We start from the raw sequence: 20222 nt of genomic DNA, 5'->3' as shown, positions 1-20222 counted from the left end.
GTTTGAAAAACCACCAAACAAAATGGTTATAAGTCAAAGTCTGCCCAGCTAGGAAAAGGAGGGGAAGCGAGGCCAGAAGCGTCTACATCTCGGACCCTCTTCCTTCCTCCTTAGAACTGGCTCTGCTGAGGGTGAAGCTCTTCCAAAGAGCCTTTGGCTGGGCCCGTTCTCTCCTCCGTAAATCATTTCACGTTGAATTGCTTCCGCTGGCTTGCTAGGATTTTGTTTTCTTTATTTTTCATTACCACTCTTGTAATTTACCCTTTGTGTATTGTGGCTTTGATTAGCTGTGGGTTGTTTTTATTTATCTATGTTCATCCACCTCTTAACGGATGTGAATGTTTGTTGCTGCTGTTGTTCTGTAAACTGTAGTGAGCCTCTGTGAATTCAGGCGCATCTAACTGGAGTGAATCAATAAAGAATACACCAAAAATCAGCTATACTCGACGAAAGGCACCTGGTTAGCACTTGCTGCCTCTCTCGCCCTCAGGAAAACTGGAGCCATATTTAAGGCTAATAGGATATTTAGACCCCTTTTCAAGCGTGTGAGAACTCCTTAGCGGCATTTCCTGCAGCATGTTAGAGCACGTTTGATTGTAAAATGACGAATCTTCTGGTAGAAATCTTTGCTTTTCTGAAAGTGAGAGGAGATGCACTGGAAAAAAAATCACACAGAAGTGATTGAGGTTGGAGTGCAAAGCCGACACTCAAGCAGGAGAACCTTTGCCATCTCAAAGACAAGCGGCGGTCCAGTCTCTTCTTAAAAATCTCCAGTGATGGAGCACCCACGATTTCTGGAGGCCAGCTGTTCCACTGGTTGATTGTCCTCACTGTCAGGAAGTTTCTCCTTAATTCCAGGTTGCTTCTTTCTTTGGTCAGTTTCCAACCATTGTTTCTTGTCCTTCCCTCTGGCGCTTTGGAGAATAATGTGAGCCCCTCTTCTTTGTGGCAGCCCCTCAAATACTGGAACACTGCTATCATGTCACCCCTGTTTCTTCTTTTCTTTGGACTAGCCAAACCCAAGTCCTACAGCAGTTCTTTGTATATTTTATCTCCAGGCCTTTGATCATCTTAGCTGCTCTTCTCTGAATTTTTTCCGAGCTCTCAACATCTTTTTTGAGATATGGTGACCAAAAGTGGCTGCAGTATTCCAAGTGTGATCTTACAAGGGTTTTATAAAGCGGTACTAATACTTTGCGTGATCTTGATTCTATGCCTCTGCTTATTCGGCCCAGGATTGTGTTAACTTTTTTAGCTGCTGCCGCACACGGCTGGCTGATGGTCAAGTGATCGTCCACTAGGACTCCAAGGTCCCTCTCACAGTTGCTGTTTTTAAGCCAGTAATAATGACGATGCTATCTTTTCAGTCGAGTCCGACTCTTGTCGATTCTCTGGGCCGGGGTTTGTGTGTGTCTCTCCATCTCTTCCGATCTTTCCCGGCTTCCATGAAATGTTTTCTCTGCTCTGGCTGGGGTCGGCCTTGAGGGCATCCGGCCACCATCGGCCTAGTTTCCTTTTGCCTCTGAGTCTTCCCAACAGAATTGCTTTCTGCAGGGAATTCCCCCGCGTGACATGGCCAAGGAAAGGGAGACGCAGTTTTGTGACTTTAAAATAATAATTATAGCAATAGCAATAATAGGCGCTTGGGTGCAATCCCAACACAACTGGAGCACCCCTTGAGCACCATCGGCATGGATAAAATCCCCATCAGTCAATGGCAAAGGGCGTCTTTGCTTGGAGTAGCTTCCATCCTGTGACAATGAGAGCTTTAACACTACCCAACGTCAACATCAAAGATTGACATTTGGCTGGAATAGCAGAGGGTCTCCTGCCTGAGGAGGGAGTCGGACTAGATCCCTTCCAGCTCTCTTTGGTATTCTGTATCTGCCTGTCCCAAGTCCTTGAGAAAGACTGGATAAAAATACCACAACCAGCCGGAACCAAATCCAGCTGGCTGGCTGGCTGATGAGCGATAATCCTAGGGGTCTCGGCTGAGAGTTCAACTCACCCTGGGCCCTGATTGTTTTCTTTACTGGTGGAAGAAGAACGGTTTTTCTTCAGCCCCGTGCTTGTTTAGACATGGTTTGTATATTGATTTGACCAACCAGGTTTGTTTATTTGTTACATTTTATTTGGCACCCATTTTTGCCCTGGGACTACTTTGGGCGGCAGGGCTGACTGGGGGATTCTGGGAGTTTGAAGTCCACAAGTCATTACGTTGAAACAAGGCTTTGGTCAACAGCACCAGTTGGGGAATTCTGGGAATTTTAGCCATCTTAAAGTGGCCTTAAGAGATGCTCAGAAACCCAGGAAACACCCCTCTTTGTTATGCTGGTTGGGGGACCTCTCTGGAGCAAGCACTTGGTTGTGTCTTACACGCACACGGTTTTAGCCTTTGTTTGGGGTTCATGTGCTTCGTTCCCCTCTTTTGCCTGCCTGGGAGCGAGGCCCCGTTTTCCACCTTCAGAGCCTCTGGGCTGCCACCCATTCACGGCCGGCTGAAAGGCCTGATGTTTTCCCCCTAAAGCTGCTGGCAAATTTGGCAGCTGTTTAACTTCCGGCCGAGCAAGACACCAGCTGCCACACGAAGGTGGGGTGGCTGCTCTAGAATGGGGGGAACCAGGCACCCCAGATTTTGCAAGAGAAGAAACGGGTGCCCAAGGCTTACAACGAGTTACAATGAACCTGCACAGTTCCGCAAAGCAGGCTACCTCCTGGGGAGGGGGGTTGATGCCTCCCCATTTGCCCCCCCTTCTCCAAGGCTGCCTTCTTTTCTCCTCCAGGTGACCCCAGTCGCGAGGTCGGCACCTTCAGCCAGGAGGGGGTCCTCAACTACGACACCTTCCTGCTGAGTGCCGACGGCGCAACTCTCTACGTGGGAGGGAGGGATGCCATCCTCGCCCTCAGCATCAGAAGCGCCCCCATCAGCCTGAAGGGGAAGGTGAGTGGAAGAGGGGGGACTTGGGGGGGTGGAGCCAGGAGGCTGGGGGGTGCATGCAAGCTGGGGGGAGACTCCATGTTCTGCCCGGAGTCCATTTCCTCTTTGGAGGAGGGGAGAGCGGATCCTGGCCTGGCGGTTAAGCCAATGGACCGGAAAGCAGGAGAGCGGAAGATCTAGTCCCACTTTAGCCACGAAAGCCGGCTGGGCGACCTTGGACCAGTCCCTCTCTCTCTCTCAGCCCAGCCCACCTCACTGGGTTGTTGTTGTGGAGAAAATAGGAGGGAAGAGTATTAGATACGTTTGCCACTGAGTTATTTATCAAAATAATAAAGGTGGGATCCAAATACACCAATAAATATGCCTGTGTTTCTCCTTAATTCCTCCCTTCCCCTGACTGTGGGTTCAAAGACCAAACGGAGGTCTTTCAGGAGCTGCAGATCCAACATCTGGATGGAGAAAGACAAGTCTTTGACAATCCTATCTACTATTTATTTATTAGATTTATTGGCCGCCCATCTTACCATGGGGTAACTCTAGGTAAAGGTAAAGGTTCCCCCGCACATGCGTGCTAGTTGTTTCCGACTCTAGGGGCCGGTGCTCATCTCCATTTCAAAGCCAGCGCTTGTCCGAGGACGTCTCCGTGGTCATGTGGCTGGCATGACTAGACGCCAAAGGCGCATGGAACGCTGTTACCTTCCCACCGGAGTGGTCCCTATTTTTCTACTTGCATTTTTACGTGCTTTCGAACTGCTAGGTTGGCAGAAGCTGGGATGAGTAACAGGCGCTCACTCTGTTACGCGGCACTCGGGATTTGACCCGCCAAACTGCCGATCTTCTGATCGACAAGCTCAGTGTCCTAACCCACTGAGCCACCGCGTCCCTGGGGTAACTCTGGGCAGTATTAAAATCCTATAAGGGGCAGAATTAGTGACTGGCACTGAGCAGGCAGGAAGTCCTGGGGTCCCTGCCTCCCCTCCGTCTCCAGGAACTTTGCCTCAACATTTCTGAACCGGCCCATGTCTGGTTTTCTTTCCTTCTTTTAGAAACGGAAATGTGAGTTCTGCCACTTTGGGGTTTTTCTTTGCTTCAAAGTGGAGCTGCTAAGGCTGGCTGACATCCTGTTTTGGAAAGTGGCAAAAAGACCCAGCTGCCAAGTTTGCAAATATAATTTGGTAGAGAAAAGTTTGCTTGAAAATGTGTGGATTTCAAGTCCCAGAATTCCCCAGCCAGCTTAGGCTGACTGGGGGATCCTGGGAATTGAAGTCCAGCTATCTTAAAGTTGCAGAGGTGAAGAAACAATGGTGCCAGTGGACTTTCTTTTTTCAGAAAAACTTTTAACAGAGTAACAGAATAAAAGAATAACAGTTGGAAGGGACCTTGGAGGTCTTCTAGTCTAACCCCTGCTTGAGCAGCAGACCCTATACCAGGGGTAGGCAACCTTGGCTCTTTTATGACTCGTGGACTTCAACTCCCAGAATTCCTCAGCCAGCCATGCTGGCTCAAGAATTCTGGGAGTTGAAGTCCACGAGTCATAAAAGAGCCAAGGTTGCCTACCCCTGCCCTATACCATTCCAGACAAATGGATGTCCAGTTTCTTCTTAAAAACCTCCAGTGATGGTGCAGCCACAACTTCAGAAGGCAAACTGAAGTTGTGGGTGTTCCAAACCCTCTGGGCAGATCATGGAAGAGGGAACCACGAACACCACCCATTCTGTGTCTCTTTTCCAGCCACTTTCTCTGGAAAGTCGTCCCATTTTTCCTGCAGCAGGTGGTACCTCTTTGACGTTAAAGGAGGGTCTTTGCTGTCTTCTGTGTCGGTTCCACTGATGATATAATCATGGCATCCCTTCTGAAGGAAAGGGGCATGGGATGCATTTCAGAAGGGACCCCTTCTGCTTTTCCGGAGACTTAAAAGGAAAAGAAGAAACTTCTTCCCTTCTTTTTTGAGCAGGGGGTGGACTAGAACAGGGCTCCCCAACTCCCCGTCCATAGACTGGCACCGGTCCACGGCATGCCAGAAACCGGGCCGTGCAAAGAAGCGAAGCCCCATTTGTGGGATGCAGGCAGCACACAAAACCAGCCCCCCCCTCTGCCCCCCCCCTGGTCTGCAGAAAAACCTCTCTCCACGGAACCGATTCCTGGTGCCCCAAAGATTGGAGACCGCTGGGCTAGAAGACCTCCAAGAATAACTCTGTTCTTCCATTAAATGCTTTCAGTCTTGCAAGATTCTGCTTATGTGACCTGATATAAAGGCTGACCTAGTGTCCGTTACTGTGCTGCTTCTCTGGGCTAACACTCAGCACCCCCACCCCCACCCCGACTAGTGTTCATCCCCCACATCCAGCCCCCTCCGAGACTGAACTCTCTCGTTTATTTATTTAGCATATGGCATATATTGTACAAGGGATGCAGTGGCTCAGTGGGTTAGGACGCTAAGCTTGTCGATCAGAAGGTCGGCAGTTTGGCGGGTCGAATCCCGAGTGCCGCATAACAGAGTGAGCGCCTGTTACTTGTCCCAGCTTCTGCCAACCTAGCAGTTCGAAAGCACATGAAAATGCAAGTAGAAAAACAGGGACCACTCCGGTGGGAAGGTAACAGCGTTCCGTGCGCCTTTGGCGTCTAGTCATACCGGCCACATGACCACGGAGATGTCCTCGGACAAGCGCTGGCTCTTCGGCTTTGAAACGGAGATGAGCACCGGCCCCTAGAGTCGGAAACGACTAGCATGCATGTGCGGGGGAACCTTTACCTTTATATATTGTACATGGACTTGCAATATACGTTAATATTTCACCTAAATTTAAAAAAAACACCACCCAATAAAATACGAATGTTATAAAACAATCTATGTTCAAATACCAGTGTCTCTAGGCCATTTAACCATTAAAGTGCAGCATCATTTATGTTTTAAAAAAAGAAAGTAATCGGGCCGGTATAAGCCCTGGGCTTATAACTCCCTCATAACTCAGCCGGTTGCTGACGAGGAAGGCCCGAACGGCGGGCTTCTGCTTTCTGCCTCCTCCCCTCTGCCTCACGCTCTGCTGCTTCTCCTTTCCCAGATCCCCTGGAGCCCCAGCCCGGGAAAGAAGAGGGAGTGCGTCTTCAAGAAGAGAAGCAACGAGGTGAGCGCGGCTGGCCTTCGTCCCTTTCCGGAAGTAGCTTCGTGGATGCCTTCCCCTGGCGGATTGAGTTGTAAACCTACAAGCCCAGGCAGTCTTCAAGTTACGACTCTGCCCATTACAGTCGTAGGTCATAAGTACAGGTCATCCTCGACACAGGACCACAGCAGAGCCCCAAATTCCCGTTGCTAAGCAAGACAGATTTTTTGCCCCGTTTTATAAGCTTTCTTGCTGCAGTTCTTAAGTAGCCCGGTTGTTAAGCAGATCCGGCTTCTTCCCCACTGACTTTGCTTGTCAGAAGGTCTCCAAAGGGGATCACGTGACCCTCAGTTGCCCGGGGTTCGAATTTTGATCACCTATCCATCGGGAGGCTGCAACCGTCGCAAATGGGGAAAGCGGATCCTAAGTCACTTTTTCAGTGCCGTTGTAACTTCAGATGGTCACTAAATGAATTGTTCTTAGTCGAGGACTGTCTGTACTTTACAACTTTTTTTGTGGCAGTCATTAAGCGAATGTGACAGTTGTAAATGTGAAATGCCACACTTGTTAAGTGAACCTGTACCCCTATTGCTCACTATGGCTGGAAGTGCCAATTTTCAGCTAAACCGTTGTAAAATGTGTGACGGTTGGGGGCCCGGCCATCAAGGATTTTAGTAAGTCCCCTTTTAGGGTAGGTCGTAATTTTGAACAGTTGCTAAGCGACCGGTTGTAAGTCAAGGACTAATCGTAGGCTGGTTTGCAAACCTCTCCCCTTAAAAAAACATTTAGCGTATTACAAACCAAGTTTAATGTTAGTCCCAGGTCTTCAGTTCACCTGAATGTGTGTTGTAGATCAGGGGTCTCCAACCTTGGCAACTCCCAGGAGTTGAAGTCCACACGTCTTAAAGTTGCCAAGGTTGAGGACCCCTGTTGTAGATCATCTTTTCACGATCAGGCGTCCCTGGAGGTGTCTGGACTTCATTCCCCACAATTCCAAAACCCACATTGTCTTTCTTGAGCATTCTGGGAATTCCTGAGCATTCCGGCCCATCTCTGGGTCCTTTGATAACACGGAGATTCTGCTTTCCAGGCTAGTCCAGTATTTCTCAAGCCTGAAGATGTGTGGACTTCAACTCCCAGAATTCCCCAGCCAGCCTTGTGTTGAAGCCCCCACACATCTCTGAGTTGCTGACATTGAGAAACTCTGGTTTATGTTAAGGTTGTGATTAAAGATCTTATTAATCTAGGGTGTAGCCTGCACCTTTGCCTCAAGGAGCACTAAATTTAGATTCTGAAAAATCACCTTTTGTTTATGATACTTGATCCTTTCCTGCTCCTCCTCCTTCCTCCTCCCCATTACTATAGAAGATTGAGGATTTTGGATTCTAAAAAAGCGGCTTTCATGTGCTCAGGAAAGATAAATTCAGGAAATGATAGAAGTGAAAAGCTAAATGGAAGATCTGGGGGATTTTTTGCATATTTCCTGTTCTCTGGATCAGTTCTGCTTCTTAAATACTGGTTCTCATGTGTTTGTGGGGATGCTGAGCAAAATTTAAATGGGAACTGACTCCCCCCCTTTTCCTTCTGCAGACGGAATGCTTCAACTTCATCCGCATCCTCGTTCAGCTGAACGAGACCCACCTTTACACCTGTGGGACCTACGCCTTCAGCCCCACCTGCGCCTACATCGTGAGTTTCCGGGAAGCAGATTAATGAATCGATTAACTTGCAAAGGCAGCCCCCTGCAAAGCATTTTATTATTTTTTCCCCCACAAGTAAGGGCATAACAGATCCAGAGTGGAAGGCCGAGGGATTGTTTTTCTGGAGAAGGGTTTTCTGTCTTACCCCACAGATGGTTTCCCCAAACGGGACATCCTTGAAATGCAAAAAATGTTTTTGTTGCTTGGCCTTGCATTCCCTCCAGTATTACTAATTATGAGCACAAATCTGTTGCATTCCTCGGCAGAGGGCAAAGTTTGAAAGCAGGGTTATGTCAGGCCAGGAATGTGCACTTCTGTGGCGTCATTCTGTCCTTTTGTTTATTTTTATTTATTAGATTTTTATACTGCCTTTATTACTTTATAAAGGCAGCAAGCATACCTAATATTCCTTCTTCCTCCTATTTTCCCGACAACAACAACCCTGTGAGGTGGGTTGGGCTGAGAGAAAGTCCCAAAGTCACCCAGCTGGCTTTCACGTCTAAAGCGGGACTAGAACTCACCGGTGCCTGGTTTCTAGGCCAGCATCTTCACTCCACAGTCAACTGGCACGCCAGGGGCTTTGTTCCGGGGCCAAGGAGCGGGTTTCGGCCCTTGGCTGTTCTTGGGACACTTCGTCCTCTTAAGAACACCAAGTCCACGAGGCTGATCATTGGATCATTAGGAGATCCGAGTTTCAAGACGTTGCCAGTGTGTGATTGTTTAATAATAAACTGAAACACAGAGGGTCCTTGACTTATGACCACAACGGAGCCCAACATTTCCGTTGCTAAGCCAGATAGTTGATAATTGAATTTTGCACCGTGCCATGACCTTTTCCGCCACAGTTGTTAAATGAATCACTGCGGTTGTTAAGTGAATGATGCCCTCATTAAGCCCGTGTGGCTTCCCTGTGGACTTTGCTGGTCAGAGGGTCGCCGGAGGGGATTTTTGTGACCCTGGGGACCCTGTGACCGTCATAAATAGGAGCGTTGTCGAGGCTTCGGATTTTGATCACGTGAGCGTCATGAAGTGTCAAAACTGGCCAGAAGTCACTTTTTTCAGTGCTGTTACAACTTTGAATGGCCACGATGATGGTTAAGTCGAGGACTCTCTGTGGGCCCGGGGGGGGGGCTCTGTGGAAGGCAGGCTGGGTCTCCCCTCCCTGTTTGGGGGGGCAGTTTTCCTTCACTGCCTCGTCTTCTTCTCTTGCCTGGCCAGGATGTGGAGAACTTCACCCTGGTGGCCGATGCCAGAGGGCAGCCCCTCCTGCAGGAAGGCAAAGGGCTCTGCCCCTTCGACCCGCGGCACCAGAACACGGCGCTCATTGTGGGTGAGCAGAGCTGGGGGTTCTGGCGGGAGCCGGGGAGGGGAGATCCACTTCTCACAGCTCCGCCTAGGAGAGTCATGGCGAGCCTTTTAGAGAGCGAGTGCCCAAACTGCAAAGCAAAACCCACTTATGTATCGTCGGGTGTCGGGTGGGTGTGGCCCACTGGGTGGGCGTGGCTGTGGTGGTAACAGCAGACTGGGCGGGACTAAAAAGTTCAATCAATTCCAACTTTGCGAGATCTTTTTTTTTCCCCACGAGTTGAAATTGATTGATTGATTGAACCTTTTTTTTTTTGCACATGGCAGAGTCCTAAAGTACAAAGGTTTTATAAAACCCAGCTGAAGGCCTAGGACTGGGGCGAAGGCGTGCGTGCCCTGCAGCGTAGGGGATTCTGGGGGGTGTAGTCCAGTCAGTAGGATGGGCAGGCTGTCATGGTAGAAACTGACCTGGATTTGTGGCCTCCACAGGGGCGACTGTGCCGTAGATCAGAGGCCTGCTCTTCGCCTGGCCTGTTCTTGTGGGGAGGGCAGATCTCGGGTTTCTGGACCCAGCAGGTCCTTATTGCAAGCCACAGCAGGCAGAGGCTAGTTAGTTAGTTAGTTAGTTGACTTTATTTCTTAAAAAAGGTATTGGCCACCCATCTTACCAGAGGGTAACTCTGGGTGCCTTGCAATACTAAAAGGATAGCACTGTTTGCAGGCTTTGGAGTCCACTGTGAGCCATCAGTGAGACGGGTGGGGGGCAGAGGCAGAGAGGAGACGAAGACAAAGATGGCGATCCCGCCATCAGGTTCAGAGTCCTAAGATGGAGCCTTGGTTTGGGGACCCTCCCTCTATTCATGCCCCACATGTTTACAGAATAATTGAATAACAGAGTTGGAAGGGACCTTGGAGGTCTTCTAGTCCAACCCCTACTCAAGTAGGAGACCTTATTGGATCCTGGATAAATGGCTGTCCAGTCTCTTCTTAGAAACCTCCAGTGTTAGAGCACCCACAATTTTGGAAGGCTCCACTGGTTGATTGTTCTCACTGTCCCAGGTTGCTTCTCTGCTTGATTAGTTTCCATCCGTTGCTTCTTGTCCTGCCTTGAGGTGCTTTGGAAAATAGGTGGACCCCCCTCTTCTTGTGGCAGCCCCTCAAATACTGGAATACTGCTGTGGTGACACCCCTAGTCCTTCTCCTCATTAGACTAGACATTCCTAGTTCCCGCAACTGTTCTTCGTCTGTTTTAGCCTCCAGTCCCCTAATCCCCCGTTTGAATCGTTTCTTTTACCAGCTGCTACTACCGTGTTTCGTTTTTTCTTACTGTTATTTATAATCCTTTATTGTCAAGTTTAATAGGCTTCTACTTAACTCTTTCTCTCAGTAACCTAATTATGGGTTTCATTTGCAAGTTTTGTCATTTTATTTATTCATTTATTAAATTTATATGCCCCGCCACCTCACTTTCCAGCGGCTCTTGGGAGTTTATCCTTTAAAAAAAAAGGCTTCGGGTTTTGAAAGCCGCCCTGTTTGCATTCAGATGAGGCTTGGCGGTGACGAACAGCAGGCGAAGGGCTTGCTGGGGGGCCCACCTCACGTTCTGCTTCCCCCTCACCCAGATGGAGAGCTCTACACAGGCACCATGAACAACTTCCAGGGCAATGAGCCGGTCATCTCTCGAACCCTGGGCAGCCGGACGGTTCTGAAGACTGACGGCTTCCTCTCCTGGCTGCAGGGTGAGCGCAGAGAGGGGGTGGGGGGGGGAAAGAGGGGGAGGGGGAGGGGGGCTTAGCTCCTCCCACGGTTGCCTCCATCCTTTGGGGACTGGCCGTTGTCTTGGCAACCAAGACCTGGTGGGTACCAGTAGAAATGCGTCTCCTAAGCAACGTGTGTGTGTGTGTGTGTGTGTGTGTGTGTGTGTGTGTGTGTGTGTAGATACTCAATCATCTAAGTTGTGGTTGTCCCAAAGGTGCTTTTTCCAAAAAAGGCAACTGGGCTTTCTTGGTGTGTTTTTTTTTCCTTGAAAACATTTCGCTTTTCATCCAAGAAACTTCTTCATTTTTGAAGAACTGGAAAAACAAGAAAAACGGCGAAAGTCCAGTTGCCTTTCGGAAAAGCACCTTTGGGATGCTTGTGTCTGAGTGTGTGTGTGAGTGTGAGATGGGATGTGATGGAGGAGAAGCTGACTCCCGTCTTTTGCACAGACGACGCTGTGTTCGTGGCCTCGTTCCACGTCCCGGGACCCCCAGATGACGAAAAGATCTATTTCTTCTTTGAAGAGACGGCGAAGGAGTTCGATTTCTTTGAGAAGCTGACCGTGTCCCGCGTTGCCCGGGTCTGCAAGGTGAGAGGCTTCCGCCATCCCAGCAGAGGAGGCTGAGGCTTGAGATCGAGGTTTGGTAGGCACCACCCGAAAAAGCGAAAGCATCTTTAGGCTAAACATGGCAGCCGGGGGAATTCTGGGAGTCGGGCCTCTCCCGCCTTCAAGTGGCCAAGTTTGAGAAACTGTAGTAGGAACAGAATCATCTTGTGGACTTACGTCTGGCCTTGATGTCGTATCTCCTGCTCAAACCGATCAAGTCTAGTTTAGGCCTAAGAGAGGACCACGAGTCCCACCACACCTCGAACCCCAAACAGCCCGTTTTGTTTCTGCCACGCGGTATGAATCCAGCCAAGGCCAGCTGGGGGGCTGGTCCCTGAGTGGGTCTTTTCTGCTCCCTCTTTCACTGCAGAATGACGTCGGAGGAGACAAGGTCCTCCAGAAGAAGTGGACCACCTTCCTCAAGGCTCAGCTCTCTTGCAGCCAGCCGGGGCTCTTCCCCCACACCGTCCTCCAGCACGTCTTCGCTCTCCCGCAGCCGAACGGCGGAACCCTCTTTTATGGGGTCTTTGCTTCTCAGTGGTAAGAGGTGGAGTGGTTTGCACGGGGGGGGGGGGGCAGAGATGGCTCTCGGCACCCAGCCCGGACTCTGCAGCCTCCAACCTCGGCAACTTTGCAACACGCTGGCTGAGGAATTCTGGGAGTTGCTGGGGTTGGAGACCCCGGCGATAAAGAGCCGGAGCGTGCGCAGAGGGCTGTGGATGGCTGAGCTGCAGCTGGCCTGTCCATTCCCCACAGGCAGACCGGGAGCTCCGGCAGCTCCGCCGTCTGCGCCTTCAGCCTGGACGCCATCCAGAAGGCCTTTGATGGGAAGTACAAGGAGCTGAACAAGGACTGCTCCCGCTGGATGACCTACAGTGGCCCCGCCACGGAGCCACGGCCTGGCAGCGTGAGTGTGCCGCCCCCCCGCCCCCCTTTTGCAACGCTGCTGGCAAACGCAGACTCGGCAAAGGTTTTGGAGCATCTCTGGAGGAGAGGGATGGTGTGGCATGTGGTGACCTGCTCCAGACCTTCCAGAACCTTCCAGCAAAATTGAGGCATGGGTCCCCCTCCTGATTGTTTTTCACACGTGGTCTTTCCTTCAGTGTTCTGTGGGGCCCTCTTCCGATAAAGCCCTGACCTTCATGAAGGACCACTTCTTGATGGATGAGAAGGTGGCTCCTATCCACAACCAGCCTCTGCTGGTGAAGGAGGATGTGAAGTACACCCGCATCGCAGTGCACCAAGCGCAGAAGGCCTGCGGGGCTGCCTGCACTGTTCTGTTCCTGGGTACAGGTAGGGCTCCCCCCACCCAGAATAGCAGAATAACAGTTGGAAGGGACCTTGGAGGTCTTCTAGACCAACCCCCTGCTCAAGCAGGGCACCCTTTGTAATGTCTAGTCCTGTGGTGCAATGTCTAGTCCCGTGGTCTAGTCCCGAGGTGGCATGCGGAGCCCTCTCTGGAGCTGCCCCATTGCCTCCCTCTGTCCTACTCTTGTTGCCTGTTGGCGTTTGCAATTGTCTATGGCCATGGTGGCGAACCTATGGCACGCGTGGCACACAAAGGCCTCTCTGGGCACGCATGCCATTGCCCCAGTCCTAGGCCTTCAGCTGGGTTTTATAAAACCTTTTCACTTTAGGCCTCCGTCGCCGTGTGCAAAAAAAAAAAAAAAGGTTCAATCAACCAATTTCAACTTGCAGGGGAAAAAAAAGATCTCACAAAGTTGGAATTGATTGATTGAACTTTTTAGTCCCACCCAATCTGCCGTTATCACTGCAGCCACGCCCACCCAATGGGCCACGCCACCCAATGGGCCGGGCCACACCCATCCAATGGGCCACGCCTACCTGACACCCATCGATACATAAGTGGGTTTTGGGTTGCAGTTTGCGCCCTCGGTCTCTGAAAGGTTCACCATCCCTGGTCTAGTCTCTTCTTGAAATTTTCCAGTGATGGAGCGCCCACGATTTCTGGGGCTAAGCTGTTCCACTGGTTAACTGTCAGGAAGTTTCTCCTTAATTCCAGGTGGCTTCTCTCCTTGATTAATTTCCACCCATTGCTTCTTGTCTTGCCTTCTGATGCTTTGGAAAATAGCAATAACACTTAGACTTATATACCGCTTCACAGTGCTTTTACAGCCCTCTCTAAGCGGTTTACAGAGTCAGCACATTGCTGGCTCCTCATTTTACCGACCTCGGAAGGATGGAAGAGCTGCTGAGCTGGTGAGACTCGAACTGCCAAACTGCTGGCAGCCGGCAGAAGTAGCTGCAGTCCTGCATTCTAACCACTGCGCCACCACGGCTCATAGGTTGATTCCCTCTTCTGTGGGGCAGCCCCCCAGATGTTGGAAGGCTGTAGCCGTATCATACCCTGGTCTAATGCTGAAGCATGGTTTGAGCCACCCCCCCCCCTTGGGGGCAAGAGTTCAGGGTAGGGGTTTTTTGCAACTTTTATATAAAAAAATCAACTAAAAATTAAAAACGAAATATTATAAGGGTAGGGAAAAGACGGCTAAAATAAGAAACAGCTACGTCTGCCATGGGTAGGGGGTTGGGCTATGTCAGGGTTAGGCAACCTTGGCTCTTTTATGACTTGTGGCTGGCTCAGGAATTCTGGGAGTTGAAGTCCACGAGTCATAAAAGAGCCAAGGTTGCCTACCCCTGGGCTAGGTTGTAAAATGGGGCAAAACTCACTTAACAGCTATCTTGGTTAGCAGCAGAAATTTTGGGGTCAGTTGTGGTTTCAATTATTCTCCCAACTATTGTTTGGAAATCTCTTGTTGGAAAATCTGTTGGTTAACTCTTCTTTGCTCAGGATTCAGCCTTGGGTTGGTTGTGGGGAGGCTGAGTAGGAGCCCCCCCGGCCCCCTCCTCTGGCGGGCGGCCCCCAATCTCTGCTTGTCCCCTGCAGACAGCGGCTCTCTGCACAAGGCGGTGGTGGTTGGCAACGAAGCCCACATTGTGGAGGAGATGCAGCTCTTGGAGAAGCCGGAACCCATCCAGAACCTCCTGCTTGTGCCCGAGAAGGTGGGCCTTCATGGGGGGCACATTATCAGCGGGGGAGGGTGGTGTTTTCAATTTGGGGGAGAAGGAGCTCTGCTGGGACCCCCTTTTCTGGCCCAACTCTCCCTCCGAGGGTCTCGGTCAGAGCAGTTGGCTGGGGGGTAAGCCTAAACCAGCATCTGAGATAAATGGGGGCCAGTTGATAATCCTGACTGAGGTTGTGAGAACGTCCCACAAACTCTACATCACGTTGTGCCAGAAGGCCCCCTCGAAAGGTTCCCCTGGACCCCTGCAGGAAATGCATCATCTTAGTCCAGCGGCTAAGTGATCTCGGTATCCGGCTGTGGGGTTGGTCACTCCAGTAACTGCTCCTGTGCAATTCAAGCCCGTACATAATTTTATTCCTCACTCATGCGGTGTGTTTTTAAAATAATTCAGTGCTCCGACATTCTGTATTTCGATACACATCTTATATGCTGTTTTTGTGAATTGTTTATGCATTAATGCTGCATTCTGTTATATACATAGCATGTGAGATGGCACCGCCAACAGCTGTGTGTGCACAAACACACACACACTTACTACACGGCCAAATTTGGGTGCTCGTCAACCGGCCCGCAATTGCAGCTGTTTGCAGCATCCTGCAATCACGTGAACCTGATTTGCAATGGTTTTTTTTGCTGGAAACCGGATTTAATTTCTGATTTCTGGCCCCAAAAAAGCCCATTGTGTACAATGACTTCGCTTAATGGCCCTGGTGTTTGCTTCGTGGCAGTGTCTGCTTAATAATTGTGGCACAAAAAAGGTTATAAAATTGGGAACAGTCACATGACGACCTGCTTCACAGTCAGCACCACCTACGGCAGTAATTCCAGGCCCAGTTATGGTTATAAGTCATGGACTGCCTGTATTTCCTCTGGAATGCCACATCTGGAATGGCTGAAATGGCCTCTGGTTTGGGAGGATCGATTTGCAGGAGCTCTGGAACTGCCCCAGCCCAGCAGGATCTAAAGGAGGGAAAGAATATTTTGATTCCTCTGCATGACTCTGTCGCCCGGGCCAAAGGTGTCTAAAGGGGGACTTATGGCAACTGGACCAATCTTTGCTAATCCGAGACGTTTAACTGCCCATCCAAGCAACTTCACCAGTCAGAGCGAAATTAGTTAGGCAGAGAGTCGTGGGAATGGACCAACTTTTGCCCCATCAACTTCAGGGGCTTCTCCTCAAAAGGGGTTGCGATATGTGCATGAAGACGTCCAATTTCGCTCTGACTGATGAAACGTCCCAGATTAACAAAGATTGGTCCAGTTGCCACGAATCCACCTTTAGGCACATTTCTCTGCCAAGTTTTCCCAAACGAGTCTCTGCTCTCCTGCTTCCACCTCCTTCCATTCGTGCTGCTCTTTGCTTTTCCGCCTCGGCCACAACCAGAAGAGAGGATTTCCTACTTTTTCGGCTGCCCCCTGGCCCTTGGAGATCTCGGCTGCGCTTGGAGACTCTGGCTTCCTTTGCTCATTCCGAGCTCTCGCTTTCTCCACGCTGGCGTTGCTGGTGGGGATTGTTTCTTCGGCTTCCGAGGGGAAACTGCAGGAAATCTGCCCACCAAAATTTCAGCCCCAAGAGGGCTGGGCTGGCTTGGAGGTTTCCTAGCTGCCCCCCCGGCTCAGGCGGAGCCATGCCGGGGGGGGGCAGCCCACACAGGCAGCCTCCCAGCAGTCGTTGACTTGAAACTCCTCCGTGCTGAAGCAGTCTGGAAACAGAGCCACTGACCGCCACCACCAACACAAATGGTGCTTTTTCCCAGAAAAGGGACAGTTAAAAATAGCTAGTGTATCCTAGCCGCTCTCTTTCATTTTGTTTTCTCGTTTATTTCTTATTTCTTTATTCTTTATTTCTTCTATCCAAGAAGCCTTCAGACCGAGGTTTGCACAATACAGGCAGTCTTCAACTTACAACAGAACATTTAGTGGCCATTCAAAGTTACAACGGCATGAAAAAAGTTATTCAGAACCGTTTTTCACACAACCGTTACAGCAAAATGATCAAATTTCAGACATTTGGCAACTGACTCACATTTACGACGGTTGCCTTGTCCCGGGGCCACGTGGTCCCCTTCTGCAAAGTCAATGGGGGATGCCAGAGTCACTCAGCAACCTTGTTACTAACCTAACTGCAGTGATTCACTTAACAACTGTGGCAAGAAAGGTCGTAAAATGGGGCAAAACCCATGTAACAACTGTCTCAGTTAACAACAGAAATTTTGGGCTCTGTTGTCATCGTAAGTCGAGGACTACCTGTGTGCAGGTTCATTAAACGTACCTGAATTCATGAGATAAAATGGTGAGATAATCGTAATTCAAAGAATTGAAATTAAGTTACCGATTCCCTGAAGGAAGGAAGATTCCATTTTTGCTAGAATGGATTTTCCTTTTCCTGAAAAACCCAGTGCCCATCCCCTCTTCCTCCTTCCCTAGGGCACCCTGTACGTGGGCTATTCCAAAGGGATTTTAGAAGTCCCGGTGGCCAACTGCAGTGTCTACGCCACCTGTGCCAGCTGCCTGTTGGCACGCGATCCCTACTGTGCTTGGGACGGGCACGTGTGCCGAGCAGTTTGGGAGGACACCAGCAACAGGTGAGCAACGGCGGGAGGGAAGCACCCCTACGAGAGGAGAGAAGAGGAGTGTGTGTGTGTGTGTGTGTGTGTGTGTGTTCTACATCAGGGGTCTCCAACCTTGGCAAGTTTACCATTTGGTGGGCTTCAGCTCAAAGAAGTTGAAGTCCATAAGGCTGCTGGCTGGCTGAGGAATTCTGGGAGTTGAAGTCCACAGCTCATAAAGCTGCCACAGTTGGTGAGCCCTGTTGTACAAGATTCCCAAGGTTTGTGTTGATTTGGATCCACTTGATTTCCCTGTCCTTGAAATTACTGGGCAGCGGATATCATCACTGGAGAATGTCCATTTTTCTCTTTTTAGGATTTTGCCATGGTGGTCTTCCTTCTGAAGCATCTATTTACTTATATACCTAGTTAGAAGGGGACGCGGTGGCTCAGTGGGTTAGGACGCTGAGCTTGTCGATCAGATGGTCGGCAGTTTGGCGGGTCGAATCCCGAGTGCCGCGTAACAGAGTGAGCGCCTGTTACTCGTCCCAGCTTCTGCCAACCTAGCAGTTCGAAAGCACGTAAAAAATGCAAGTAGAAAAATAGGGACCACTCCGGTGGGAAGGTAACAGCGTTCCGTGCGCCTTTGGCATCCAGTCATGCCAGCCACATGACCACGGAGACGTCCTCGGACAAGCGCTGGCTCTTCGGCTTTGAAACGGAGATGAGCACCGGCCCCTAGAGTCGGAAACGACTAGCACACATGTGCGGGGGAACCTTTACCTTTTACCTTTATCTAGTTAGAAAGTGCCCATCTGCCTTGTAGAGAGACTCTGGGTGGTGTTCAAATGCAGGCTGGCTGCTAAGCACCCAAAAGACAATTAAACAACCGATTAGGCATTGACAAGTCACGTGACCGCAATTTACAGCGTTTTGTCCTGGAAACTGGCATCTGCTTCCAGTTTCAGACAAAAGACCCATTGCAGACAATGGATTCCAGAAAAAGTAAAAAAAATGGGTGCAGTCATGTAGTGACCTGCTTAATGATTGGCATGACGCATGACTGTAATTCTGGGCTCAGTTACAGTTATATAAGTCGAGGACTTGCCTCCAGAAGTTGTGGGTGCTCCAACATTGGAGATTTTCAAGAAGAGACCGGACAGCCATTTGTCTGAAACGGTTTAGGGTTTCCTGCTTGAGCAGGGGGTTGGATTAGATGACCTCCAAGGTCCCTTCCAACTCTGTCATTCTCTATTCAGTATTCCATGCTACTGTGCTTTGTGGGGATAACAGACAGGCTTTGATGGGCACAACCTGAAAATGGCTTGGAGGGGGCCTCCGTGTCTGGATATGGGGCAAACTATAGGGCAGGCTGTCCATTGAGGCTCATTGTGTGACTGCCCAAGTGTTGCCTGCTCACAGCTAGTGGTTGTGCAGAGGAGGCCTTGCTGTGACTCAAGTTCTCTCCCCTCCCTCCCTCCCTCCCTCCCTCCCTTCCTTCCTTCCTTCCTTCCTTCCTTCCTTCCTTCCTTCCTTCCTTCCTTCCTTCCTTCCTTCCTTCTTTTCTTCCAGGACTGGCTGGCTGCAGGACGTTGAGCACGGGAGAGCTGAGGCTGCATGCCAGCGCCACAGTGGGAAGGGGCGAGCCATGCCAAGGTCGAGGAACGACTCTGATGGAGTCTCGCTGAAAGGTTGAGTTCTGGCAGCAGCAGCAGCAGTTATGGCTTTTCACTCAGGCAGGCCCAGTCGGCCTTGTGGGTCAAGGCTGCCCCAGTGGTTGCGCCTGCCCTGGGTCCTCGTGGGAGGGGCAGGGGAGGGAGGGCTGGGCCAGGGAAGAGGGTTTGGCCCCAAGGTCAAAGGGGCTGTTAGGCCCTAGCTCTCTTGTACTCTCAAGACAAAAGAGTTTGTCTCACTCTGTGCCAGTTGTCTTTGCATCTCACAGTTGTGCCGGTCAGGTGTCCAGCAGCAGGGAAGGGAGTTGGGGCCCTCTCTTCCCCCTTTGGCAGAACCTGTGATTTGAGTGTCAGTCTCTTAGGGTGTGGAGACACAGAGTTTTTTTTAAAGTTGTGAGCTTTCACACCACCCACCGAAAGGGCTCCACGGAGCAAGGAGCTAGTTTTCTCCCCTCGGCAAGCAGAATGACACCTCCATTCCTACTTTCCTTCCTTGCAGTGTTGACCGGGCCATTCAACTCCATTGTGCGGCTGCCCTGCCCGCAGGTCTCTGCCCTGGCCAACTACTCCTGGACCTACCCGGAGGGCAGCTTCTCATCACAGGAGGGGCTGATAATCCGGGACCACGCTGGCCTGCTTGTGTTCGTGCGCAGCCACACGCTGGGTGAGTACGCCTGCTGGGCCAGTGAGAATGGCTACCGGCACCGAGTGGCCTGGTACGACGTTCACAGTGACCTCCCCATGGACGGTGTCAGCAGCCCCAAGGGCAGCCCGGAGCACCAGGCAGTGCCCGTTGGGGAATTGCGTTCTTACTGGTTCCAGTTTGTGACGGTGACAGTCCTGCTCTCCATGACTTTGGCGGTGGCCATGGCGCTGGGCTTCTTCTCCTACCACGACAAGCTGAAGGCTAAAACGAAAGTGCAGGGTTGCAGCATTCCCGAGTCCAGCCGGACTCCGGGGCAGGAGAAGGCCCCCCTCAACAGCAGCCAGAGCCCCCCAGGAGACAGGGACTACCAGGCCGCCGAGGGGACCAAATCCTGCTGCGTTCAGGTGGAAGGGGGCAGCCGAGACGTCGACACAGAGAACAACCGCCTGAACTGCCCCTTGATGGACGGGGAGGAGGCCCGAGTCACGGCAGCCCTGGAGGCCATTTAGCTCAGGTTTTGCCGGGAGAACTTGGCGGACTCTCGAACGAGCACAAAACACCTCGCACGGTTGTAGTGCAGTTCCCAAACACCGCTAGAAGACAGCTGGTCGCCTTGTGGGGCCCATTTTTAAATGATGTTCTTGGTTGTGTTCTGTATGACTCCACACCACCTGCAAAAGTGATAACAGGGGATCTGAGGGGGTTCCTTCCTCTCCCACCTCCTTTGTTCCTGTCCTCTACTCCATCTGCAACTCCATCTGCTTCCCTGCAGCCCAATCTGCAAATATTTGCAGGTATCTGGAGGAAAAACATGGCTGCTCTTCGGAGTGTTCTCGTTTGGAGATGCGGGCAGCCATGCCCCTCGGCCTCGGGTGGCGACCTCCCCCTCCAGATGTGC

The 20222-nt window shown here is 50.9% G+C and overlaps 1 protein-coding gene across 2 annotated transcripts in view; it reads left to right on the top strand.

The window, feature by feature from the left end:
- Positions 1 to 20222, top strand: part of SEMA4A (semaphorin 4A) — a 34188-nt gene extending 13966 nt beyond the window's left edge. For both annotated transcript variants that reach the window (XM_083374415.1, XM_083374414.1), the window contains exons 3-15: positions 2784 to 2941; positions 6001 to 6063; positions 7630 to 7728; positions 8958 to 9069; positions 10667 to 10783; positions 11252 to 11391; positions 11780 to 11949; positions 12166 to 12316; positions 12513 to 12702; positions 14318 to 14433; positions 16884 to 17041; positions 18578 to 18696; positions 19178 to 20222. In XM_083374415.1, the coding sequence (XP_083230541.1) occupies positions 2784 to 2941; positions 6001 to 6063; positions 7630 to 7728; positions 8958 to 9069; positions 10667 to 10783; positions 11252 to 11391; positions 11780 to 11949; positions 12166 to 12316; positions 12513 to 12702; positions 14318 to 14433; positions 16884 to 17041; positions 18578 to 18696; positions 19178 to 19833 (2249 nt within the window). In that variant the 3' untranslated portion in view covers positions 19834 to 20222. The remainder of the gene's footprint in view (positions 1 to 2783; positions 2942 to 6000; positions 6064 to 7629; positions 7729 to 8957; positions 9070 to 10666; positions 10784 to 11251; positions 11392 to 11779; positions 11950 to 12165; positions 12317 to 12512; positions 12703 to 14317; positions 14434 to 16883; positions 17042 to 18577; positions 18697 to 19177) is intronic.

This window comes from Vipera ursinii, assembly GCF_947247035.1.
Source record: "Vipera ursinii genome assembly, chromosome: 15".
Lineage (NCBI taxonomy): Eukaryota > Metazoa > Chordata > Lepidosauria > Squamata > Viperidae > Vipera > Vipera ursinii.
The sequence above is the reverse complement of the archived record's forward strand: the minus strand, read 5'-3'. Positions and strand labels throughout refer to the sequence as shown.